Here is a 26,788-nt window from a genome sequence, read left to right as displayed (position 1 = left end):
GTCGCGAGCTTCTGAATGTTCTGCCGAAGAATCCTGACAATACAAGGAAGAATGAATATGAGAAGCAAAATTAAAGCACCAGCAGCGATGTATCCAAGGATATTAGACAGAATGTTTTTTCCTGAAATGAAGTTAGAGAAAGTGTGAAAAAAGTCATTAGCTGCCCCAGCGGCAGTAAAATCCAGTCGAGAGTGTTCCAGGGTCTGTATTTGATTATGAAGTTTCCCTAAGTCCAGGCCAATGTCAGAGCTGTTCCAAACACCTGAGATATGATTTTTGATTTTTTCCCATTCATAATCTGTCTCATTTACCTTTAAAGATGTCACGCATATCCACCGGTAATCAGCGTGGCAAGACAGAGCCATTTTCACTTTTAACGCCTGTAACTCAGTCCCAATATGCATTATTGCCTCTTCTAAGGCATCTACTCTCATCTCCAATTTTCTATCTATAACTTTCTGTGTTGCTAGAGTTAAAGAGACATTTTTAGACATGGTATCAACATATTGGGCAGTATGCACTTGTTGACTCAATGATATTGCTGCCGCAGTAACAGAAGTAATTGCTGCTATCAAAGCCGATATTCCTAAAATAAGTAAGCCCACAAATCGCCGTTGTCGCATTAAATCTCGTAGTTGTTGTAACACGGCAAGGCCGTAATTGTCATACCAGTGGCTAGTCACTGTCACAGGTATCATGAGATAGGGTGGGCGTTGTAACACCACAAAAGAGCAAACATTATATTGAGGGGTCAAACAAGATGAAAGCATACATTGTTCACAAGTTACTATATTAGGTCCACCTGAAAAATTCATGCGTACATTAAGCTTCTTGGAGTCATTAGTAAAAAGAAAAACATAAGGGGAGGGTAGACAAGCTAAAACAGAATAAGTAGAATTATTTTCTGGTTGGAGTTCGCGCTGCAGCAGCCCCGTCGGTCCCGCCGGGATCTCGATGTTTATCTTGCCTCCCCTTCTGGCGGGCTCCTCTTTTGTGATCAAAGCAATGGGTGAACTGGATGTCTGGGGGTCTGCAACATGGCGAATCAGCCTGTCTAAATTGAAGAATCTGCATTTTGTGGAAAAATACACACACATCCTCGACCGCTAGTTAATAATGGGTCAGGACCCTTCCATTGTCCGGAAAGGAGGTCCTTCCATTTAACTAATGGTTTTGCATTCAGCTGCTCAGGGCACCAATGGCGAAGCATTGCAGTAATTCCGGCCGAATCGGCATTTAAAATATTTATTACGAAAAGAGCATGTTGTAAGATTTGATGGGGAGAGTTATACTTAAACTCCCCTTTTTTTAATTTTTGAATTTGGATTTTTAATGTTTGATGTGTTCTTTCCACAATGGCTTGTCCCTGTGGATAATAAGGGATGCCTGTATTATGTTTAATTTGAAACTTTATACAAAATTTCTGAAAAGACTTAGAAGTGTAAGCAGGAGCACTGTCAGTTTTCAGAGCTTTTGGCAGGCCCAAATATGAAAAACAAGTAAAGAGATGTTGTATCACATCTTTACCTGCCTCTCCGGTACGAGCAGTTGTAATAATAACGTGATAAAAGGTATCTACAGTTACATGAACAAAAGACAGTTTTCCAAATGAAGAGACATGAGTTACATCCGTCTGCCAGAGTTCGTTAGGTTTGAGACCATGAGGATTAACTCCCATAGGTAGATTATTATAAACAGTGGGGCAGTGTAAGCAAGAACGCACAATCTCTTGAGCAGTCTCTCTGGGAATTGCTTTGGAATTGCTATCTCTCTTTGGAATTGCTATCTTAAGGCAGTAGCATATTGATGATGAAGTGAGTGAGAGGCTCTGGCCTCCTCAATCACAGTAGCCACTGTATTTCTGGTTAACAAGTCAGCCAAATCATTAAAGGCATTTAAAGGGCCAGGCAATCCGGAATGAGCCCGAATGTGTCCAATGAAAAATATTTTATTCCTTTTCCAAATTTGTTGTTGTAATTTAGTTAACAAATGAAATATTGCAGTTTTGTTCTCGGGCAGGACCGCAGTCTCAATATGTGGAAACAGCCTGACCACATACTGAGAATCAGAGTAAAGATTAAATTCCTCCTCTGCAAATGTAACAAAGGCCTCTATAACAGCTGTGAGTTCAGCTCTCTGGGCCGAAGTCTCCTGCGTGTGTAAAACTTTACGCTGATCTTTTGTAACTATAGAAGCTCTGCCATTAGCAGATCCGTCAGTAAAAACCATTTGAGCATCTGAGATGGGAGAGTATTTACATCTAACAGGAAAAATAACCGGGTGTTTAGACATAAAATTTAGCAAAACATGTGAAGGTAAATGATGCAGAATTTGGCCAAAATAATTTCCTATAGCAATCTGCCAATTCTCATCAAACATTAGAAGAGCATCAAGTTGTTCTTTATTATATGGAATCACAATTTCTGCTGGTTCTTTACCAAATAATTCAATGCTACGTTTTCTCCCTTTCAATATCAACGTAGCTATCAGTCCTGGGTAAGAGGCCACTACTTTTTTAGCCTGGGCGGGGAGATGGACCCATTCTAGGGGGCCGTTTTGCCATAAAACTCCCGTAGGTGCTGTTGGAGTAGCTAGGCAGAGGAATTGCCAATTTGTTTGTAAATTAACTCTTTTTACATAGCTATCGGATAAAGCTGCTTCCACCTTTTCTAAGGCCTCCTGAGCCTCAGCAGTTAATTGTCTCTTAGAAGTTGGATCAGGATCCCCGCGTAAAATGTTAAAAAGAGGTTTTAATTCAGCAGTGGTTAATTTTAAATAAGGTCTGATCCAATTAATGTCGCCTAAAAGTTTTTGATAATCATTTAAAGTAATAAGGTGATCCTTTCTCAATTTTAATGGGGCATGAGTCACAGTTTTTGAATTGATAACCCGTCCTAAGTAAGTTATGGGCGGATTGACTTGAATTTTCTCTGGGGCAATTTTTAAGCCTCTGTCTGTTAATGCCTGGGTCAAATCCTGGAGGACAGTTTGTAAATGAGCTCTATCAGGATGAGCTATTAAAATATCATCCATATAGTGAATCATATAGACCTGTTCATATTTAGCTCTAACATCTTCTAAAGCAGCATTAACAAATTTTTGACATAGAGTAGGGCTATTTTTCATTCCCTGGGGCAACACTTTCCATTGAAACCTTAAATGAGGCTGTTTAAAATTTTCTGCTGGTAAACTAAAGGCAAATCGCTTTTTATCCTCAGCATTTAAGGGGATGGTGAAAAAACAGTCTTGCAAATCAATTACAATAATATTATATCCTTCTGGGATGGCTACTGGGGAAGGAAGCCCAGGTTGTAAGGCCCCCATATCTTCCATAGTGGCATTAATAGCTCTTAAATCTTGTAAAAGTCGCCACTTGCCAGATTTTTTCTTAATAACAAAAATAGGAGTATTCCAGGGGCTATTGGAGGGCTCAATATGTCCCAATCCTAGTTGTTCAGAAATTAACGCTTTGGCTGCCAGTAGTTTTTCTTTAGTCAGAGGCCATTGTTCTACCCACACCGGGTCTTGAGATTTCCACGTAATAGGGTCGGCAGCAAAAACAATGGCCTCCATCAAAAATTTGGATACCCTAATCCAGTACGGAACTTTCGAGGAGCCGGGCAAATTGGCTCAATTATTCCTGTCTGCTGTTTACCTAACCCTTTTGAGGGGTCATAGCCCATTTGTAGCATTTGAAAAGTTACTTTATCATCAGGGCTAAAAAGTAACATGCCCATTTGAGACAGCACATCTCTCCCCCACAGGGAAAAGGGGAGTGAAGGAATTACATACGGTTGGAATGTTCCACGGGTATTCTCAAATTGCCAATCTAAAATTTTTGCACTTTTAGCTACTGCAGGAGCTCTTCCTATGCCCACCAAATCATTTTCAGTAGTATGTGTGGGCCAGGAACTGGGCCAGTCTTTCCCAGAAATACAAGAAACGTCTGCCCCTGTATCTAATAGTCCTTCAATAGACTTGCCACTAACGAGAATAGATTTCATAGGACGCTTCTTAGTAATTTCTGTTACCCAAAAAGCCATGTCACTAGATCCAAATCCTTTGTCCTGCCTTTCATTTTGGGTGGCTGTTTGCCCAATTGCAGTATGATAAGGCAAAAGTAAAAGTTGGGCTATTCTCTGTCCCTGATGTATTTGGAAAGTTTTAGTCGGGGGTGAAATCATTATCTGAATTTCTCCTGTATAATCTGAGTCAATTACTCCAGGAATAATTGTAAGACCTTGCATAGCTAGGGAACCTCTGCCTAGTATAATTCCTACCAGGCCTGTTGGTAACGGGCCTTTAACTCCTGTAGGGATTTTTATAGTGGGGCTATCTGGTGTTAATATTGTTGAGGTGGTGGAACTGAGGTCCAGTCCTGCACTGCCTGGGGTTGCTCTGATGAGCTCTGCGACGGAACGAAGGGAATGAATGGGTTCAGTGAGGCTGCCCCAATCGTTGTCGGGGCCTGGGGCTGGCCCCTCAACCCGTTTCCCGACTGCTGGTCGGGGCCTAAAAAGACTCCATTTCTATGGAATCGTGACCTACAGTCCCTTGCCCAATGATATCCTCTCTGGCAGCGAGGGCAAAGAGACCTAGGATTAATGGGCAGGGGGGCAGGGTTTTGCGGAGCAGACGCAGCCGGTTGGGCCGGATTAGGCAGATAAGAACCGGGTGTTCTTTGAGGGCACTCACGAAAAGTGTGTCCCTCCTGGCCACAGGAAAAACAAGTTCTAGGGAATGCATTCCTGCCTTGGTTATTGGGATCGCCTTGTGATGGCTTATTCTTGTTAGTAAAAAAAGTTTGGACTGCCTGCTGATAAGAATTCCCTTTTATTGCTGCAGCTATAGCAACACCCTGTAGCATTGACGGTCCTACATCTGCACACTGTTTCATATAATCAATTAAGGATCCAGTTCTTCTAATAGGGCGCAATATAGCCTGGCAGGTGGAATTAGCATTTTCAAAGGCCAAGTGTTTTGTTAATAATTTAGCTCCCTCGGAATCAGAAATTATTCTCTGGACAGCTTCTGAGAGTCGTGAGACAAAATCTTCAAATGGCTCTTCTGACTTTTGTTTAATATCAGATAGAGCGGCACCTGATGCCTTACCATCGGGCAATGAGCGCCAGGCAGTAAAGGCACAGTCAGCCACCTGTTGTATAGCAGTCCTATCTAATTTCATCTGTTCGTCATACGAGGGGTAGTCGGTCTGTCCAAGTAATATAGGTTCAGTGATATGTTTAAGGTCAGTATTTTGGTTAGAAAAAGCATATATACGAGCGAGATCATCATATTCAGATTTCCAAAGTATGAAATGTCCTCCGGACAGGCAGGCCTTAGCAATTGTTTTCCACTCTCGAGGTGTTAACCATTGGCCTGCTAAATTTTCTACTAGCTGCATCGTATATGGGGCTTTAGGCCCATATGAAATACATGCGTTTTTAAGTTCTTTTACCAATTGAAAGGAAACAGGCTCCCAGTCGATAGCCTTTTGTTCCCTTTCATCATTGTCAAAAATTAAAGGGAAACAAGCCTGGAGTTGGGGATCAAATTTCTCGCCAGGGGCGAAAAAGGCCCGTCTCCGTGGGATCGATAGTGGAGCTCTCCCACTTCGATAGGGAGGTGGCAGCAATAATGCGGGTTTAATAGGACCTGTACGGCTTGGTAAGGGAGGTGGTGGCAAAGGCATGGGTTCCATATTCTCTGCTCTGTACTCTGGAGCTCTTTGAACTGTTTGGTATCCAGAGGTTACATATGGAGTAACTGGGAAGGTCTCTTGGAAATCCCTAGGGGCATATGGCCTAATGGGAGACGTTTCCCTTAGGTTCCTTGGAGCAGATGGCCTGATAGGGGAAGTTTCTCTTAGGCTTTTTGGGGCATCTTTGTTTAAGAGATGCCAATCTTCATGGGAGTGATATTTAGTTGTTATCTCGTCTAAATTCTCTTTTCCTTTTGGGGAAGGCTGATCTTGTTTCTCATCTCTATCTTTAAGTTGTTCCTGAGTAGTCATGGCTGCTAACGTTTTTCTTAGTTGCCGATAGTCAGGCGGGTCTTCGTTTTTCTCATTTTCCTCAGGTTTAACTACAGTTTCGACCTCATTTTCCTCTTTAAGGGTTACTCTTTTAGATTCAGGGGCAGGTTTAGCTACAGCATTTTCTTCACTATCCCTTTTAAGATGTACTTTTTCTGAATCAGGGGCAGGGTCTAAGGCATCTCTAATGATATTCCATAAGGAAAAGGCGTCATTAGGCACCTTTTCTGAGCCATGTTCGGCATGGTAAGTTTTTAGCTGTTTTCCTACTTTCGCCCAGACATCTAAGTTAACAGAGCCTTCGTCTGGAAACCAGGGACAGTGTTCTTGTACAAAGGAAAAAAATGATTGAATGGTAGATTTTTTAACTTTGATTCCTCTTTTATTTAATAACTGTAAAACTACTCCTATAAAGAGCTGTCTTTCATTTGATTCAGTGTTACCCATGTCAGAAAATTAAGTATAATAGAAGATAAAGCTTTTAGCTTTTAAAAGATCAGGCTTTTCTTTGGCCTTTTAACTTCAGAAACCGTTTTTTGTCTCTAACTCTTTAACACTTTCAACACTTCCCACTCCTCAGCCCTGTCTATCCTACAGGGGGGTCCGCGGCACCCTTGAGTGGGGTCCTAGCCGTCCCGAACATTGGAAGGACAATAGGGGCTGATGACCCAGATTGTCCCAGGGGGGAAACAGAAGGCTGATGACCCAAACTGTTTCGAGGGGGGAGCAGTAGAGCTGATGACCCAAACTGCTCCGTGGGGGAACAAGAGAGTTGATGACCCAGTTGTTCCGAGAACAGGGAGCAAAAGGGCTGATGACCCTAATTGCTTTGGGGAGCTTACCTTCGAAAATCCTGTCTCGGGCGCCACCTGCCGGGGACCAGCCCCGGCTGATCCAGGGTATTCGAAGGAGAGACGGCTAGGCGAGGGTCAGGGAATAACTGCTTAATTACACTTTAATTAAGGATACAAAGAGTTAATAGAATAAGGATAGCTCAGTGAGGAAATTCAGTGGAGAAAAGCGGCTGAAATAAGGATAGCTCAGTAGGAAAATTCAGTGGAGAAAAGAAGCTGAGTGGCTTGGTTTACGTGGAAAATCAATATAACCCGTGACACCAGGTTAGCTCTGACCACGGAGGCCGCAGGCGCCCTCTCGAATAGCGGAAGGTGCCCCACCTTAGACACCTTCTCGAGTGGGTCTTAGAAGCCCAGGCAAATAAATGGTCGCAGAGGACATCCGCGCTCCAGATGGACGCTCAGCTGGAATTTGGGAGAGAGAGTGACATGGGGAGACCAAGTTTCAGTGAACAAGGCCCGCACTTTATTTTCCAAAGTAGTTTTTATACCTTAAGGTATGCATAGAGGATAATGGGGGAAGGGGTAGAGTCATGCAGCAAGCCAGGCTTTCTTCCTGCAAACTTATCATATGCAAAAGTTCAGGTGATTGACATCATCTTCTGGCCCGGAGGCCTGTTAACATTTTAAGAAACTTATCTTTCTCTAAAGGTGATTATTCCAAAGTCAGGCGCCAGCCTTCCAAAAAGCATTGGACAAAGCGGCATTTTACATTTCTATACACCCATTATATCAATCAATACACTGCCAAGGACACAGTAGGTAAGGAGTATGGAGACTTAGCAGCAAACATTGGCCCAACAAGTGAAAAACCCTTCACCAATACATTTTCTAATCAATCTTTTAACTACTCAAAGGAATCTGTGTTTAGGCAGTTTAGAACATCTCCTGCCTCTCACAGTTGGGAGGCTCTGAACAATCACACGTGGCCGGAAAAACCTATTCAGGCAGGCTAGAGGATTTCCAAAGGAGTTTGTAGGTTAAACACTGTCACACCCAGGAATTATTAACTGGAGCTGTAAGCTAATTCTTTTTCCAGAGAGAGGTAGTGGGAGACAGCCCCCCGGAAAGTCAGAGGTGTAGGTGAAAGCACAAAGCAGAAAGTAGGCAGACTCTGGTTTTGGGGGTAGATGCTCGAGAATTTCCAGGGGGACTCCTGAGGCTTGATCCCGCCTTTGCGTATGCCGAGCCTCCTTCCTCATGACCTTTGTCATGGGCGGAGTGCCTCACGCTGGCTCCCGGCAGTGATAGAATTCCAGTTGAGCTATTCCAGATCCTCACTCAATATGCAATATGCCGGCTCCCAGCATCCACCCACCAGAACACCGACACAAGCTTCCCTAACCAGGAAACCTTGACAAGCCACCTGTACAAACCCACACACAGCGAGGAAACGCCACAATAAAGAGAACCCCACAAACTGCCAGAATACAGAAAGGACACCCCAAAATCAGCAATTTAAACAAGATGAAGAGACAGAGGAATACCCAGCAGATAAAGGAACAGGACAAATGCCCACCAAACCAAACAAAAGAGGAAGAGATAGGGAATCTACCTGATAAAGAATTCTGAATAATGATAGTGAAATTGATCCAAAATCTTGAAATCAAAATGGAATCACAGATAAATAGCCTGGAGACAAGGATTGAGAAGATGCAAGAAAGGTTTAACAAGGACCTAGAAGAAATAAAAAGGAGTCAATATATAATGAATAATGCAATAAATGAGATCAAAAACACTCTGGAGGCAACAAATAGTAGAATAACAGAGGCAGAAGATAGGATTAGTGAATTAGAAGATAGAATGGTAGAAATAAATGAATCAGAGAGGAAGAAAGAAAAACGAATTAAATGAAATGAGGACAATCTCAGAGACCTCCAGGACAGTATTAAATGCTACAACATTCGAATCATAGGGGTCCCAGAAGAAGAAGACAAAAAGAAAGACCATGAGAAAATACTTGAGGAGATAATAGTTGAAAACTTCCCTAAAGTGGGGAAGGAAATAATCACCCAAGTCCAAGAAACCCAGAGAGTCCCAAACAGGATAAACCCAAGGCGAAACACCCCAAGACACATATTAATCAAATTAACAAAGATCAAACACAAAGAACAAATATTAAAAGCAGCGAGGGAAAAAAAAAACAAATAACACACAAGGGAATTCCCATAAGGATAACAGCTGATCTTTCAATAGAAACTCTTCAAGCCAGGAGGGAATGGCAAGACATATTTAAAATGATGAAAGAAAATAACCTACAGCCCAGATTATTGTACCCAGCAAGGATCTCATTCAAATATGAAGGAGAAATAAAAATTCTAGAAAGCAAGTGGAGAAGGCGATGGCACCCCTCTCCAGTATTCTTGCCTGGAAAATCCCATGGATGGCAGAGTCTGGTGGGCTGCCATCTATGGGGTCTCACAGGGTCAGAGATGACTGAAGTGATTTAGCAGCAGCAGAAAGCAAGGATAAAAGCATGAACATTCATATTGGTTGGTTGATTGGGGGATTTAAGTTACACAGATGGTTGTGATGTTAGCAATTTTTCCTCTTTGGGTTTGGGGTTTGGTTTTTTGTTTCTGAGAAGAAACATGTTTCAAGGCATGAGATTAAAACAACAGAATCACAGAAAGGCTAACTCACCCCCTGTTACAGTTGAGCTGATGAAATAGTTTGGGGACTTCTTAGCTCCAAGCTGTTTAAGTAAATAATAAATACCCTTGGACTTAAACCTCCATGGATAGTGCACAGAAAAACAGAGACACTAACTGACCACATGCTTTTCAGTCTCACCTCTGCCCCAAGACTCGACTCAGAGCTCTCTGCCATTGGCTGCTGTTCCCTCACCAAAGTCCCCTCCTTCTGCCTGTTCCTTACTTTTTCTCTGTGTCAGCATAGACCTAACTTTCCTTGGGTGTTTTCTCTGAATGCCTTCTCAGAGTCGGCTAGGTGTCCCTGTCATGTTCTAAATGACAGCTGAGTTCTGAAAAGCGGTAAGTATATAGTGAGCCATTTGCTCTCTTTGCAGGCACTGAGGTATGCTCTCATAGGGCTTCCCAAGGAGCACTAGGGCTAAAGAACCCACTTGCCCATGCAGGAGATGGAAAAGACCCAGATTGAATCCCTAGGTCAAGAAGACTCCCTAGAGAAAGAACTGCCAATCCACTCCAGTATTCTTGCCTGGGAATTCCCATGGACAGAGAGGAGCCTGGTGGGCTACAGTCCACGGGTCACACAAAGGGTCAGACCTGACTGAGCACACATACAGCACAAAAGCAGTAGCGATGATGTATGACCTTATGAGCAAGGCCATAATCCTATGAAACTTAGTCTGAAAAAGCAAAAGTGTGAATTTTAACTCATTTCATGGGTTACAAAATGCTAATTTTCTTTGGTTTTTTTTTCAGTCATTTAAAAATCCTGAGGCCATGCAAAAACAGACAGTGGGTTTTAGAACTCAGTGATCCTCTCTTACAATCTTTCCTCCAAACCGTTGAGTCCAAGTAACTTGAGAGCAAAGACAAGCTAAACAAAGCATCTGGAGATGGTTCTCCTAGAAAGCAGTGATTGGGGTGTTCTCGGGATTCCCTTTCAATGCCCTGGATGGAAGGAAAGAGGTGGGAGGAGGGAGAGAAATGATACAAAGATAGAGGACATTAGATATTGACAGATAGATAGATAAGTAAGCAAAAAATTATATATATAAATGATAGGGACTTCCCTGGTGGTCGAGTGGCTAAGACTCCATGCTTCCAATGCAGAGGGCATGGGTTCAATCCCTGGCCAGGGCACTAAGATCCCACATCCACAGGGCGTGGCCAAAATTAAATAAATAAAATAGTCTATTTCAAGGCTGTCTTAAAAAATAAAAATAGGGAATTCCTTTGTGGTCCAATAGCTGAGACTCCTTGCTCCCAATTCAGGGGACCTGGGCTTGGTCTCTGGTCAGGGAATTAGATCCCACCTGGGCAGTTAAGAGTTTGCCTGCTGCAACTTAAGATACCATGGACCACAAGTAAAACCTGGTACCATCAAATAAACACACAAATAACTGGATGTTTAAAATAAAATAATAGATGATTGCTTGATAGACGTAGAGAATGAATAGATGGTAGATAGATACAAACAGATTATTAATAGATAAATGACATCTAGATGTAGATATAGATAAGTGATTATTGTTGCTGTTGTTTAGTCCCTGAGTAGTGTCAGACTCTTTTCGAGTCCACGGACTGTAGCCCACCAGGCTCCTCTGTCCATGGGATTCTCCAGGCAAGAACATTGGAGTGGGTTGCCATTTCCTGCTGCAGGGGATCTTCCCGGCCCATGGATAGAACCCACGTCCTCTGCATTGCAGGCAATACTTCACCACAAGCCACCATGGAAGGCTGTAGATAGATGATAGAATTAGACAAATAAATGGTAGCTAGGTGGAAATGGCAACCCACTCCAGTATTCTTGCCTAGAGAATCCCAGGGATAGGGGAGCCTGGTGAGCTGCCATCTATGGGGTCGCACAGAGTCAGACACGACTGAAGCGACTTAGCAGCAGCAACAGCAGGTAGATGATAATAAATGATCGATAGATAATAAACGCATGATTGATAGATGACAGATGATAAATAAGTAGACAATAAAATGACAGATAATGATAGATAGACACAGATATGTGTATTCTCCACAGTGTCAGAAGAAAGAAAGCCCTGTCTAACCGCAATGGACACGAGTGGGAGCAAGCTCTGCGAGACAGTAATGGACAGGGAAGCCTGGCATGCTGGAGCCCATGGGGTCTCAAAGTGTAGGACATGACTGAGTGACTGAACAACAACAACCTCTTGCTCTGAGTTGGAACCTTCAGTCATCTCCTCAGTCCTGAGGGAAGCCCTCCTGAGCCACAGGCCTCTGAAGTTTCAACCCCGACACCATGGTTCTCTCCACCCAGCCATGACCCAGTATGCCCACAGAGGAGAAGTTCAGCTCAATGTCTTCATGGTATCAGCTACGTCTGTACGCCCCACTCCAGACCCAGGAGGAAGAGGATGTGAACTGCCTTCACTACAGGGCTGAGAACCGAAAGCAACTGCACAGCTTCCTGTAAGTGTGGGTCACTCGACGGAGCAGTGTGCCTTTCATCAGAGGATCAGGGCTGAGGCCGGTGGGCAGCCTGAATGCAGGATCATGTCCGTGGTTCCTCCCTCACTGCTCTGTCTTGGTCAGTCGGGGAGAGAGGGTTAGGTACAAATAGACGGCTAAGGAGGGCAGGGCTGGTGGTTCTTTAAGGAGGGGCTGTTCTCACCAGGTGTTTCTTTCTAGGGTTGTGTCTGAGCCAGAGCACTTGGGCACAGAAGGGTGAGTGTTCTGTGTGATAGTCCTGAGGACCCAGCAGGGTTTAAGCCAGATATCAGGTCTCTTGGCGGCTGGAAAGAGGGGACTCAGACTCTAGAGCGGGGGCTGTAAGAGGAGGAGAAATAGAAGGGTGGAGGGAGAAACGCTTGTGTGTCTATTACCTGTTCCCTGTGTTCTAGGAAATCTCCCCCCGCCTCGTATCACAGCTCTGCCTGGATCCACAGTTCCAGCTAAGAGTCCTGTGACCATCCTGTGTCAAGGACCTAAACAAGCTGAGGGGTACAGGATATCAAGAGTGGGAAGTCCTGAGCCCATGGACAAAGAGGAACAGATCACGCCCAGGACGACCAACACTTTGAGTATCGCAGAGATGACAACAGACAAGACAGGTCTATACCACTGCTCCTATCAGAGAGGAGGCCACTGGTCCCAGTTCAGTGACCCCCTGCAGCTGGTGATGACCGGTGAGGGGGACACAGAGGCAGCGGAGCCGGGACTGACCCCTTTGCTGAGGGAAGGACCAGGCTTCCAGGACAGGAAGCAGGAGGACCAAGCCTTATCCTTGGGGAGGTCTCCGGGATGATGCCGAGAGACTTCCTCAAGGGGGAGGGGAGCGAGGAGGGGAGAGCCACGTCTGCTCCCAGGGGACAAAAAGGGACAATGCCTACATGACCCTTCCCTTCATCGCTGAACTTCCTTCTTTCTCAGGAGCTTATTCCAAGCCCTCCCTCTCCAGCGTGGCTGGCACAGTGGTGGCTCCAGGGGAGAGTGTGAAGTTGCAGTGTTTCTCCAAAATCAACCATGATGTATTTATCCTCACCAAAGAAGATGGAGATCACATCACCCAGAACCAAAGCTGCAGCCCCCAGGACAGAGGATGCCAGACCATCTTCCTCTTGAATCCAGTCTCCTCCACACAGACGGGGACCTACAGATGCTACGGTGCCTTCGGCAACAACCCCTACGTGTGGTCTCAGCCCAGTGACCCACTGCAGATTCAGGTCGAAGGTAAGGAAGAAGCCCAGTTCACCCACCTGCTCCCCGCCCTGGGGGCTGACTCTGTGTGGTTAAAGCACTGGCTGGGGAAGAGGACCGCAAGGGGTGGGTGTGTGAGCACCATCGGCTTAGACACGCATCTCTGAGGGACGGGCTGGGGATGGGCCATGTGGGTCCCTGGGACTCTAGGAGGTGAGAGCCTGACTGGGGGGAAATAAGGAAGACCTCTCCCACTTCACCTCTGTTTTCAGGAACTACTGACTCTCCCAGCAGCACACAGCCCAGACGTTCAACTGGTGAGTGACTGAGTTTAGGTGGAAAACTGAGAAGAGATTCTGTGTTCCCTTCTCTCTGACCTGGAGTGTTAACCGCATGGATGCAGATGTATATGTTATATATTATATGGATATACCTGTGTGTTAGTTGCTCAGTCGTGTCCGACTCTGTGGCCACACAAACCGTAGCCCACCAGGCTCCTCTGTCCATGGGATTTCCCAGGCAAGAACACTGGAGTGGGTTGCCATTCCCTTCTCCAGAGGATCTTCCTGACCCAGGGATTGAACCCTGGTCTCCTGCACAGCAGGCAGATTCTTTACTGTTTGAGCTACAAGGAACTCCAGGTATATACATGTATTTTATATATATGTAACTATTATTAAATATCATATATGCTTTGCAGAAAAATATTTACATAGACTATATTAATACATGTGTTATATGCATTTTCATTTTTGTTAGAATAAAAATGTGTCACATAATGACTGATTAGGAAAAATGGAGTCACACACTGTAACAGAACAAGACTGACAGAAGGGGCTAGTGATTTAGAAGAGGGCTCAACAAGCAAGTCCCTCGTGGGTGTATTTTTAACAAACACTGGGATGAAATCAGAGGGGTGATCCTTGTAGAGAGCACAGGACAGGCAGAGGAACCAGCCCTGGGCCAAGACCCAGAGGTAGAGACCCGCTCAGGAGCCCATGGGTAGCAGAGGCCAGCGTGTCTGCTGCGGGAATGGTCAAATCACAGGAGATACCGAGCGAGGAGCAGGCCGGGCTCAGGGTGGGGACTGGCAGCCTCCAGCGCCCTAGTCCTGTCTTTCTTGACCCCAGAAGTCCAGTATCAGCACAGCGCCCGTAATGACAGGAGGAAAGAAAGGTGTTTAATGCCTACCCCAAGGGAGTGGGCTGGGCAGGCTTCGCATCAGGTCCAAAGGTCTGCAGAAATGAGCTTGAGTTTTAGGGTCCTTTAGAGGCATGGACAGCTTCCCTGGTAGCTCAGTGGTAAAGAATTTACCTGCCAAGTAGGAGACCCAGGTTCAATCCCCAGGTCAGGAAGATGCCCTGGAGAAGGGCATGGCAACTCACTCAATACCCTTGCCTGGGAAATCCCATGGATGGAGGAGCCTGGTGGGCCACAGTCCATGGGGTCACAAGGACACAGCTGAATGACTAATCAACAACCAGCAACAGGAATCCGCCCTTCTACCTCTTCTCTCTCAGCGCCTACCGCTTGGCATCCTTCTGTGGAGACTCAAGTCCGCCTGAGCCTGGCTGCCCTGCTTCTCCTGGTCATGGTCATCCTGTTGGCTGAAGCCTGGTGCAGCCGGGGGGGGGATCCCTCAGTGAAGTCAGATGACCCCCCGCCCCAGTGGACTGACAAGCACCGATGACCCTCCGCTGGCATCAAAGCTCTGTGCTCACCTGTGGGGGCGGCGGTTCCAGGGCCCTGGCTGGGTCACCCATCCCATGCAGCAGTGTACTCGCTTCCTGTCAAACCTGAAACAACGTATCAGAGGCACCATGGACTAGAGCAGCCCACTGTGAATTCTCTTTCAGTTCTAGAGAGCAGAAGTCTAAACCCTGTCCTCAAGCCTGCACTACTTGCTACTTTCCCGTTGGTGTTCTTGCCTTTTCGAGCTTCTAGACTCCGCCTGTGCTCCCAGTCGTGGAGCTCCGTCCTCCAGACCCAGGAGGGGAGTGCCTCTTCTCCTCTCTGACCTCTGCTTCCTTCCCGCCTTCTTGCCTCACACACCCCCACCCTCCTGCTTCCTTTTTAAAGAACACTTGTGGGGCCTTCCCGGTGGTCCAGTGGTTAAGACTCTGCCCTGTGATGCAGGGGATGTGTGTTTGATGCCCAGTCAGGGAACTAAGATCCCACAGGCTGCAGAGCAGCTAAGCCTGTGAGCAGCAACCAAATGAATAAATAAATAAAAATAAAATTATATTTAAAAAAAGAACATGTGACTACGTTGGGCCCCCCACACTGTGACAACCTGCGAATAGCCCCCACCTAAGACCCTTAATTTTACCACATCTGCAGTGTCCCTTTTGACATGGAGGTTCTGGGTAGCGTTGCAACACTGTATATAGGGGGCTGTTACTCACCCTGCCTCCTGGACATCACTGAGTCTGATCTTTGAGCCAGAAATCCTTGCTTTCATGCACTGTCTCACAGAAGAGACTCGGAAATAAGCACGGGTTTTTGTTTTGCTTTAATATTTAACTCTTTATTGAATTTGTTACAATTTTGCTTCTGTTTACATTTTGGTTTTTTGGGCCATGAGGCATGTTGGATCGTAGGTCCCCGACCAGGGGTTGAACTCACAGCCCCCTCATTGAGAGGCGAAGTCTTAACCACTGGACTGCCAGGGAAGTACTTGAGAATAAATGTTTTAACACTCTTTTCAATTTAGAAGAGGACATGATTCAAACAGAGATGATACTTAATAAATTTTGCTTATGTGTAATGTGTAAATTCCTTAGAGCTGTTGTTCTTGCAGGATGGGAAATGGGTCTAGGGCTAGAAATGCTGAATTTTTTTCCTTCAATATAGCCCTTGTGAAAGTGAAAGTTGCTCAGGCGTGTCCAACTCTGCGGAATTTAAAAATTCTAGAAAGCAAGTGGAGAAGGCGATGGCACCCCTCTCCAGTATTCTTGCCTGGAAAATCCCATGGATGGCAGAGCCTGGTGGGCTGCCATCTATGGGGTCTCACAGGGTCAGAGATGACTGAAGTCATTTAGCAGCAGCAGAAGCAAGGATAAAAGCATGAACATTCATATTGGTTTGTTGGTTTGGGGATTTAAGTTACACAGATGGTTGTGATGTTAGCAATTTTTCCTCTTTGCGTTTGGGGTTTGCTTTTTTTGTTTCTGAGAAGAAACATCTTTCAAAGCATGAGACTAAAACAACAGAATCACAGAAAGGCTAACTCACCCCCTGTTACAGTTGAGCTGATGAAATAGTTTGGGGACTTCTTAGCTCCAAGCTGTTTAAGTAAATAATAAATACCCTTGGACTTAAACCTCCATGGATAGTGCACAGAAAAACAGAGACACTAACTGACCACATGCTCTTCAGTCTCACCTCTGCCCCAAGACTCGACTCAGAGCTCTCTGCCATTGGCTGCTGTTCCCTCACCAAAGTCCCCTCCTTCTGCCTGTTCCTTACTTTTTCTCTGTGTCAGCATAGACCTAACTTTCCTTGGGTGTTTTCTCTGAATGCCTTCTCAGAGTCGGCTAGGTGTCCCTGTCATGTTCTAAATAACAGCTGAGTTCTGAAAAGCGGTAAGTATATGGTGAGCCATTTGCTCTCTTTGCAGGCACTCAGTTCTGCTCTCATAGGGCTTCCCAGGAAGCACTAGGGCTGAAGAAACCACCTGCCCATGCAGAGATGGAAAAGACCCAGATTCAATCCCTAGGTCAAGAAGATCCCCTAGAGAAAGAACTGCCAACCTACTCCAGTATTCTTGCCTGGGAATTCCCATGGACAGAGAGGAGCCTGGTGGGCTACAGTCCATGGGTCACACAAGGGGTCAGACCTGACTGAGCACATATATAGCACAAAAGCAGGAGCGGTGATGTATGACCTTATGAGCAAGGCCATAATCCTATGAAACTTAGTCTGAAAAAGCAAAAGTGTGAATTTTAACTCATTTCATGGGTTACAAAATGCTAATTTTCTTTGGGTTTTTTTTTTCAGTCATTTAAAAATCCTGAGGCCATGCAAAAACAGACAGTGGGTTTTAGAACTCAGTGATCCTCTCTTACAATCTTTCCTCCAAACCGTTGAGTCCAAGTAACTTGAGAGCAAAGACAAGCTAAACAAAGCATCTGGAGATGGTTCTCCTAGAAAGCAGTGATGGGGGTGTTCTCGGGATTCCCTTTCGATGCCCTGGATGGAGGGAAAGAGGTGGGAGGAGGGAGAGAAATGATACAAAGATAGAGGACATTAGACATTGACAGATACATAGATAAGTAAGTGAAAAATGATATATATAAACAATGGATAGGGACTTCCCTGGTGGTCGAGTGGCTAAGACTCCGTGCTTCCAATGCAGAGGGCATGGGTTCAATCCCTGGCCAGGGCACTAAGATCCCACATCCACAGGGCGTGGCCAAAATTAAATAAATAAAATAGTCTATTTCCAGGCTGTCTCAAAAAATAAAAATAGGGAATTCCTTTGTGGTCCAATAGCTGAGACTCCTTGCTCCCAATTCAGGGGGCCTGGGCTTGGTCTCTGGTCAGGGAACTAGATCCCACCTGCGGCAGCTATGAGTTTGCCTGCTGCAACTGAAGATCCCGTGGGTCACAGCTAAGACCTGGCGTGGTAAGATAAACACACAAATAACTGGATATTTAAAATAAAATAATAGATGATTGCTTGATAGACAGTAGAGAATGAATAGATGGTAGATAGATACAAACAGATTACTAATAGATAAATGACATCTAGATGTAGACATAGATAAGTGATTATTGTTGCTGTTGTTTAGTCCCTAAGTAGTGTCGGACTCTTTTCGAGTCCACGGACTATAGCCCACCAGGCTCCTCTGTCCATGGGATTCTCCAGGCAAGATATTGAAGAGTGTTGCTATTGCCTCCTCCAAGGGATCTTCCTGACCCACAGATGGAACCCACGTCCTCTGCATTGCAGGCAATGCTTCACCACGAGCCACCATGAAAGGCCATAGATAGATGGTAGAATTAGATAAATAAATGGTGGCTAGGTAGATGATAGTAAATGATGGATACATAATAAATGCATGATTGATAGATGATAGATGATAAATAAGTAGACAATAAAATGACAGATAATGATAGATAGACATGGATATGTCTGTTTTCCACAGTGTCAGAGGAAAGAAAGCCCTGTCTAACCGCAATGGACATGAGTGGGAGCAAACTCTGGGAGACAGTGATGGACAGGGAAGCCTGGCGTGCTGCAGCCCCTAGGGTCTCAAAGAGTCAGACACGACTGAGCGTGAACAACAACAACCTCTTGCTCTGAGTTGGAACCTTCAGTCGTCTCCTCAGTCCTGAGGGAAGCCCTCCTGAGCCACAGGCCTCTGAAGTTTCAACCCCGACACCATGGTTCTCTCCACCCAGCCATGACCCAGTAAGCCCACAGAGGAGAATTCAGATCAACGTCTTCATGGTGTCAGCTACGTCTCTATGCCCCACTCCCACCCCAGGAGGAAGAGGATGTGAACTGCCTTCACTACAGGGCTGAGAACCGAAAGCAACTGCACAGCTTCCTGTAAGTGTGGGTCACTCGACAGAGCAGTGTGGCCTTCATCAGAGGAGCAGGGCTGAGGCCGGTGGGCAGCCTGAATGCGGGATCATGTCCGTGGTTCCTCCATCGCTGCTCTGTCTTGGTCAGTCGGGGAGAGAGGGTTAGGTACAAATAGACGGCTAAGGAGGGCAGGGCTGGTGGTTCTTTAAGGAGGGGCTGTTCTCACCAGGTGTTTCTTTCTAGGGTTGTGTCTGAGCCAGAGCACTTGGGCACAGAAGGGTGAGTGTTCTGTATGATAGTCCTGAGGACCCAGCAGGGTTTAAGCCAGATATCAGTTCTCTTGGCCGCTGGAAAGAGGGGACTCAGACTTCAGAACAGGGGCTGTAAGAGGGGGAGAAATAGAAGGGTGGAGGGAGAAACGCTTGTGTGTCTATTACCTGTTCCCTGTGTTCTAGGAAATCTCCCCCCGCCTCGTATCACAGCTCTGCCTGGATCCACAGTTCCAGCTAAGAGTCCTGTGACCATCCTGTGTCAAGGACCTAAACAAGCTGAGGGGTACAGGATATCAAGAGTGGGAAGTCCTGAGCCCATGGACAAAGAGGAACAGATCACGCCCAGGAAGATCAACACTTTGAGTATTGCAGAGATGACATTTGACAAGACAGGGCTATACCACTGCTCCTATCAGAGAGGGGGCCACTGGTCCCAGTTCAGTGACCCCCTGCAGCTGGTGATGACCGGTGAGGGGGTACAGAGGCAGCAGAGCTGGGACTGACCCCTCTGCCGAGGGAGGGACCAGGCTTCAGGGACAGGAAGCAGGACGACCAAGCCCTGTCCTTGGGGAGGTCTCCCAGATGATGCTGAGAGACTTCCTCAAGGGGGAGGGGGGCAAGGACGGGAGAAAGACCAGAGCCACGTCTGCTCCAAGGCGACAAAAAGGGATAGTGCCTGACGTGACCCTTCCCTTCATCGCTGAACTTCCTTCTTTCTCAGGAGCTTATGACAAGCCCTCCCTCTCCAGCGTGGCTGGCACAGTGGTGGCTCCAGGGGAGAGTGTGAAGTTGCAGTGTTTCTCCAATATCAACCATGATGTATTTATCCTCACCAAAGAAGATGGAAATCATGTCACCCAGAACCAAAGCTCCGTCCCCCAGGACAGAGGACGCCAGACCATCTTCCTCTTGAATCCAGTCTCCTCCACACAGCCGGGGACCTACAGATGCTACGGTACCTTCCGCGAATATCCCTACGTGTGGTCTCAGCCCAGTGACCCACTGCAGCTTCAGGTCGAAGGTGAGGAAGAAGCCCAGTCCACCCACCTGCTCCCCACCCTGGGGGCTGACCCTGTGCGGTTAAAGCACTGGCTGGGGAAAAGGACCGCAAGGGGGAGGGGGGTGTGAGCGCCATCAGCTTAGACACGCATCTCTGAGGGACGGGCCAGGGACGGGCCGTGTGGGTCCCTGGGACTCTGGGAGGTGAGACCCTGACTGAGCGGAAATAAGGAAGACCTCTCCCACTTCATCTCTGTTTTCAGGAACTACTGACTCTCCCAGCAGAATACAGCCCAGATGTTCAACTGGTGAGTGACTGAGTTTAGGTGGAAAACTGAAAAGAAATTCTATATTCCCTTCTCTCTGACCTGGAGTGGAACGAGGCTTACTACAGACAGGGCCAGCTTTTTAAGAAGGTTTCTGATGTCTTGGGGCATGGAGAACACAGATATAGCAGGTAGGGCTGCTCTCCCTAAGGGAAATAAGATTAGTCTACAGATTGCAGATAAAGCCAATAGGATCCATAGAAAGTGAAAGAAGTTAAGTCGCTCAGTCGTGTCTGACTCTTTGAGACCCCATGGACTGTAGCCTATCAGGCTCCTCCATCCATGGGATTTTCCAGGCAAGAGTGCTGGAGTGGATTGCCATTTCCTTCTCCAGGGGACCTTCCCGACCCAGGAATCGAACCTGGGTCTCCCGCATTGCAGGCAGACGCTTTACCGTCTGAGCCACCAGGGAAGCCCAATAGGATCACTGTGGATCCTATTAGATACCATTTATCAGTGATCCATAATTGACAATATTCTAAAATTCATTTATCAGTGATCCATAATTGACAATATTCTGGACTTCCCTGGTGGCAAACAGTAAAGTGTCTGCCTACAGTGCAGGAGACCTGGTTTCATTCCCTGGGTGGAGAAGATCCCCTGGAGAAGGAAATAGCAACCCACTCCAGTATTCTTGCCTCAAAAATCCCATGGACGGAGAAGCCTGGTAGGCTACAGTCCATGGGGTCGCTAAGAGTCGGACATGACTTCACTTTCACTTTCATTTTCCACGGAGCTCTTTCCCAGAAGGGTTAGTCTCTCAATATCAGCTCAGAATAATCCAGATGATCAGATAACCTTGTTCTCTGGTGACTTCATCCCTAGACTGCACTGAGTACACACAGATTATGAGAGCTATTCCTACAACAAATTCCCTGTCAATGTCTTTCCCTTCTTCTGAGCCTCATTTCCTTCAGGGATGTAGACGCAAACTCTGTACAGGATTAAGGACTGTTGGGTTAAGGCAGTGGTTGTGACCACTGTCACTTCTTTCTTACGTCTTGAGAAGAATTTAGTATGAACTTAGGTGAAGGCAATGGCACCCCACTCCAGTATTCTTGCCTGGAAAATCCCATGGATGGAGGAGCCTGGTGGGCTGCAGTCCATGGGGTCGCGAAGAGTCGGACACGACTGAGCGACTTCACTTTCCCTTTTCACTTTCATGCATTGGAGAAGGAAATGGCAACCCACTCCAGTGTTCTTGCCTGGAGAATCCCAGGGATGGGGGAGCCTGGTGGGCTGCCGTCTATGCGGTCGCACTGAGTCAGACACGACTGAAGCGACTTAGCAGCAGCAGCAGTATGAACTTGCTTCCTGTCCCAAGACATGTCTCAGAGTCTGTACTGTGTGTGTGTGCGTGCATGAGCGTGTGTGTATTGGGGGGGCCATTCATAGACAGATGCCTACGAGGAGCTTCCAAAGCTGGAGGGGTCCTTAAGAGGAAGGGTTTGCTCTTGGACTCCTTGCTCTTGAGTTGACCATGCCCTCCTAGAGGTTAGACAAGGGCAAGAGAAAGTAAGGAGAAAGCAAGGTCCAAGAGAAAAGGTGCCCCCGTTCTCAGGACTTTCTCAGAGAGTAATAACAGACTGCTTTGAAATGGGCATCCCCTATTTCAAAGTCAGACGGGGCACAAGGCCGAGGGCCCAAGGGCCGTGTGGGGAGAGAGAGAGAGAGGATCCGAGGGAATGGGGTTTCACTCACCCTTGTAACTGATGAATGAAAAGCGGGCCGGTATGTGGATGTCAGTCCAGCAAGGCAAGTGGAGAGTCCCATCCCGGAGTTCATCTCAGTTTCTTGGCAAAAGAGAGGACCACCAGAGGTGGGCTTGGGAGAAGAGCCCACCCAGCTGCGGTGGATCTTATCTCCCAGGTTTCAGCACCAGAATTAAGGTGAGTGCAGAGAAAAAGAGTGAACCAGGCAGTCAGGCAAGAAAAGGAAATTTATTAGAGGGAAAAGAGGGGTGACTTGCTCTTAAGGAGAACCAGCCTCCTCCCTTTCTTACGGAGTCCTTCTTATACCCCACCAGTGAAAAATTCTCTGAAGGGATGGTCATGTAGCTGGAGGTCTGGAATCTGGTGGTCTCGCAGCTTTGAGAAGATGGGCGCCAGTGAGATAACAGGGTGCCATATGGGCAATTTGGGCAGTCTCACAGATTGCTGTGAAACTTTATTCTTTGTTTGCGAGGTCGACATAATCAGCTACCTTATCAATGAGACCCCATTTGAGCCCTATCACCTATGAGGATGGAACCTTGATTGGAAAACTGGGGGCGGGGCACGGGGGATGGGGGTGTGAAACGTGTGCTCTATCCACCTCACAGACTGTTTTTTTTAAAACCATACATTTTTTTTTTTTTCTGTATTGGAATCTAGCCAACACAGAAAGAATTCTTTTTGTTGTCCGTGGTTGCTTTTGTGTAGTGAAATGCATACTTTTCCTACACATTTCCATATTACGGCTCAAGTCAGTTCTTGGAATGAGCCCTCCCCTGAGCCTGGCTAACAGCATATTCTTGATTCACCACCGCTGGCTCTTTTCTGAGCTGTGCTTCCTCTGCGCCAGCGGTCAGTAAATATTTCCTGTAATAGGCCAGTTACTCAGTGGGTGGATAGCTGGTCTCTTTCTCAACTGCTCAACTCTGACCCTGTGCACAAAAGCAGCCCCAGACGAGATGCAGAAGCAAATGAGGCTAGGTCGAGCTCTGATGAAACGATAGATCAGGCACTGAAGCTTGAATCTCAGTTCATTTGCACTTATTGCAAATTTTATTCTTTCTTTCTTTATTATTATTATTATTATTACTTTTGGATTACAGTTTAAAAATGTAAGTCTATTCTGAGCTCAAGGGCCGCAGGTAAACACAGGTGGGCGGGGGGTTGATCCGCATGTCATCATGTGCTGGTCTCTATAAGGATACAAATTTCCATTTCTGAGTGGCTTCTCTTTTAAATCTTTATTGGATTTGTTACAATGTTGTTTCTGTTTTATGTTTTTTTTGGGGGGGTGGGGTTGGCCATGAGGCATGTGGGATCCTAGCTCCTCGATCAGGGATGGGACCAGCACCCCCTGCATTGGAAGGCGAAGTCTTCACCACCGGACCTCCAAAGACATCCCTCCAAGTGCTCTGCTATCTATGACTTCATGGAGCGAGCAAACGAGGTGGTCAAAGCTCATTCCTCTTTTCTAAAAAACGGGGTCAGCAATTCTGAGCCTGGGGATTGTGGTGGGGTCTGAGGAAACACTCAGAAACCGTGCTGTGTGTGAAGGCTCTTTACACAGGGTGTCTGCTCCAGCACTGTGTCCTCTTTGCAGCCCCGTCTGGCAACCTAGCCTCCCAAGACAGACGCCTAGGCATCTGGATCGGTGTCCCGGTGGCCGCGGGTCTCCTGCTCCTAGTCTTCCTCATCCTCTACTGTCTGCGCAAAGCCAAAAACAGTAGGTCCTTGACAGCAGGAGGGGGAGCCTGTGCAGAGATCCCTGGGACGCAAATCCCACTGGGGAAATGGCGCGGGGCACTTGCTGGGGGAGGAGGAGGCGCTGAGGGGTCCAGAAGCAGTGAGGGGGGGGCTGTTTTGCTGGTTCAAGCTGTGATTGTGGTAACTGCCTTCTAGAAGACAGGGCTGGGGGGAGTCTACAGCCACCCTCCCGAAAACATGACCTTCTCTTTGTTATGTTCACGAGATTGTTGTTGTTGTTTTTGCTGTGTCACTTTTCATTATCAAAGATGAAAAAATGAGAAAATTCAATCGGGGAAGATGAGATGTAAACACTCTTTTAAGCTGCTGGTGAAAGTATACACGGATTCACAAACATAGTCACCATGGCATTATTTACATTACAAAACAATGTCATAAAACAATATATAAAACGTAAATATACCAAAATGGTGTCATAAAACAGAGGATATAAACCATATACGATGCTACAACTAACGTAGCCATTTAAAATATTGTTTAGGAAACACCTCTAGTGACAAAGAGAAATATTGAGGCTATAATGTTGTGTGTTTAAAATTACAGATATAGAGAACAAACTAGCAGTGACTAATGGGGAGGGAAAGGGCAATTAAGGGGTAGGAGATTAAGAGGTACAAACTAGTAGGTACAAAATAATCTACAAGGATGGGACTTCTCTGGTGGTCCAGTGGCTGAGACTCCACACTCCCAATGCAGGGGGTACAAGTTTGATCCCTGGTCAAGGAATTAGATCCCACATGCCACAACTAGGGGGAAAAAAAAAGATCCCAAATGCCCCAACAACAAAATGGGGAATGTAGCAATATTTTATAATAACTATAAATGGAGTTTAACCTTTTAAAACTGTATATCATTATACTGTATACCTGTAACTTATGTTGTATGTTCAACAGTACTTCAGTTTTTTAAGAAATGACCCTCTCTTTGTCTGTTCAAACTGCCGTAACAGAACACCATAGACCAGGTGCTTCAAACATCCAGCATTCATTTCTGACAATTCTGGAGGCTGGGAGGTCTGAGATGTAGGTGCTGGGATTCAGTTCCTGGTGAGGGTTCTCTTGCAGATGGTCACCTCTCCTGGCAGAGAGAGTGAGCTAGAGCTCTGGCTGAACATGAGAATCCCACCCTCAGGACCCCATCAAAACCTCAGTTCCTCCCAGGGGCACCATCTCCAAATACCATCACGTGCAGATCCCCACTGCAGCAGATGAATCTGGGGGGAGGGGGAGTGGGGACACACATACACAGTCCATAACAACCTCCCCTTTCCCTCTAGATGCTGCGAGGAAAGAGAGACACCCAGAGGCAGCTGACCGGGTGAACGGACAGGTGAGGGCTTCCTCCCCTAGATTGTACCTTGGATGCCCCGTGTCACACCCCCATCTCATATTCTCCCTTCCTTCCTCAGGCCTCTGAAGCTGCAGACCCGCAGGAGGTCACCTATTCCCAGGTGACCTGCCATGTCCCCCACCAGGGGACAGCTGGGACCCCCTCCTGGGTGCCCAGACAGACCCAGAGCAGCGAGTATGTGACGCTGGCCTTCGGATAAGCCAGGCACCAGCACTTCATCTGGGCGGCAGAGCTCACAGCTACCTCTGGTAGCTCCCTCCTCTAGAACTGAGGTTCCAAACCTGACAGTCAGCTTGGTTGAGGGAGCCCACATTCTTCAGAAGGTCCTACTGCCCCCCACACACACACACACCCAGAAATCTAGAGGCCTCAGCAACATCAGCCAGTCAGTCCCAGAATCTCTAATTGCCCAGGAGTTCCTGAGACCCTCTGAAGTCACCAGAAGAGTGACACGGTAATGTTTTGTAAGTTTTCATTATTCATTAATTAAATGTTGTTGTTCAGTCTCTGTCATGTCTGACTCTTTGCAACCCCATGGACTGCAGCACGCCAGACTCCCCTGTCCTTCACTGTCTCCTGGAGTTTGCTCAGATTCATGTCCATTGAGTCTGTGATGCCATCCAACCATCTCATCCTCTAATGTCCCCTTCTCCTCCTGCTCTCAGTTGTTCCCAGCATCACAGTCTTTTCCACTGAGTCAGCTCCTCCCATCAGGTGGCCAAAGTATTGGAACATCAGTCCTGCCAGTGAATATTCAGGGTTGATTTTCTTTTGCCGTGACAAGGCTGTGATCCATGAAGGGGATCAATTAATAAGTAAGTGCACTTAAATCCTCTTGGGTACCAGGTTTTATGTTACAGCCTTCTGAAAACAAAAGCTGAGAATGTTCATAACATACTATAAGAAATACTAAAGGAAGTTCTTTAAGTGAAAAAAAAACATACCAGATGAAAATTTGAATCTATATAAAGGAATGAGAAAGGAATAAAAAAGAAAAAGAGTTTTAGGTATAAAGTTAAATGACATTAAATATATTCACGTTGTTTTACAACAGTCAGCACCACTGCATTTTGGATGGTTGAAAAAATCAAAAGAAGAGTACTTTAATTGCTTTGGTGAGGTATAACTGATTTAGAAAGAACTGCACATATTTAGTGGGTACTATTTGATGAGTTTGGATAAATGCAAATGACATGATATCATCACCACAATCAAGGCACTGAAGTGAAGTTAAAGTCGCTCAGTTGTGTCCGATTCTTTGAGACCCCATGGACTAGTCCATGGAATTCTCCAGGCCAGAATACTGGAGTGGGTAGCTGCTGGGAGCCGGCATATTGCATATTGAGTGAGGATCTGTAATAGCTCAACTGGAATTCTATCACTTCCGGGAGCCAGCGTGAGGCACTCCACCCATGACAAAGGTCATGAGGAAGGAGGCTCGGCATACGCAAAGGCGGGATCGAGCCTCAGGAGTCCCCCTGGAAATTCTCGAGCATCTACCCCCAAAACCAGAGTCTGCCTACTTTCTGCTTTGTGCTTTCACCTACACCTCTGACTTTCCGGGGGGCTGTCCCCCACTACCTCTCTCTGAAAAAAGAGTTAGCTCACAGCTCCAGTTAATAAT

The 26,788-nt window shown here is 46.4% G+C and overlaps 3 protein-coding genes across 6 annotated transcripts in view; all 3 read left to right on the top strand.

The window, feature by feature from the left end:
- Positions 1-26,788, top strand: part of LOC129632424 (NACHT, LRR and PYD domains-containing protein 2-like) — a 241,784-nt gene that overhangs the window by 177,778 nt on the left and 37,218 nt on the right. The gene's annotated exons all lie outside the window — the stretch shown is intronic.
- LOC129630751 (leukocyte immunoglobulin-like receptor subfamily A member 5) lies at positions 11,842-14,898 on the top strand. Its single transcript, XM_055551243.1, has 5 exons — positions 11,842-11,981; positions 12,187-12,236; positions 12,413-12,697; positions 12,942-13,241; positions 14,729-14,898. Exons 1-5 carry the CDS (start codon positions 11,842-11,844, stop codon positions 14,896-14,898), a joined length of 945 nt encoding a protein of 314 aa, XP_055407218.1.
- On the top strand, positions 18,850-25,664 carry LOC129630749 (leukocyte immunoglobulin-like receptor subfamily A member 5). The gene is made up of 6 exons (XM_055551242.1): positions 18,850-18,883; positions 19,197-19,481; positions 19,735-20,034; positions 23,618-23,773; positions 25,091-25,143; positions 25,223-25,664. Exons 1-6 carry the CDS (start codon positions 18,850-18,852, stop codon positions 25,361-25,363), a joined length of 969 nt encoding a protein of 322 aa, XP_055407217.1. The 3' UTR covers positions 25,364-25,664.

This window comes from Bubalus kerabau, chromosome 17, assembly GCF_029407905.1.
Source record: "Bubalus kerabau isolate K-KA32 ecotype Philippines breed swamp buffalo chromosome 17, PCC_UOA_SB_1v2, whole genome shotgun sequence".
Lineage (NCBI taxonomy): Eukaryota > Metazoa > Chordata > Mammalia > Artiodactyla > Bovidae > Bubalus > Bubalus kerabau.
Note: the sequence above shows the minus strand (reverse complement) of the source record. Positions and strands in the feature narration are given on the sequence as shown.

Excerpts from the sequence above, each read along its gene's own strand:
- LOC129630751 (XM_055551243.1), top strand. The coding sequence starts at position 11,842 with ATGCCCACAGAGGAGAAGTTCAGCTCAATGTCTTCATGGTATCAGCTA. Across the intron at positions 12,698-12,941 it reads CCTGCAGCTGGTGATGACCG|GAGCTTATTCCAAGCCCTCC; the intron begins GTGAGGGGGACA and ends CTTCTTTCTCAG. Across the intron at positions 13,242-14,728 it reads ACTGCAGATTCAGGTCGAAG|CGCCTACCGCTTGGCATCCT; the intron begins GTAAGGAAGAAG and ends CTTCTCTCTCAG.
- LOC129630749 (XM_055551242.1), top strand. The coding sequence starts at position 18,850 with ATGTCCGTGGTTCCTCCATCGCTGCTCTGTCTTG. Across the intron at positions 23,774-25,090 it reads TCTGCGCAAAGCCAAAAACA|ATGCTGCGAGGAAAGAGAGA; the intron begins GTAGGTCCTTGA and ends CTTTCCCTCTAG. Across the intron at positions 25,144-25,222 it reads CTGACCGGGTGAACGGACAG|GCCTCTGAAGCTGCAGACCC; the intron begins GTGAGGGCTTCC and ends TTCCTTCCTCAG.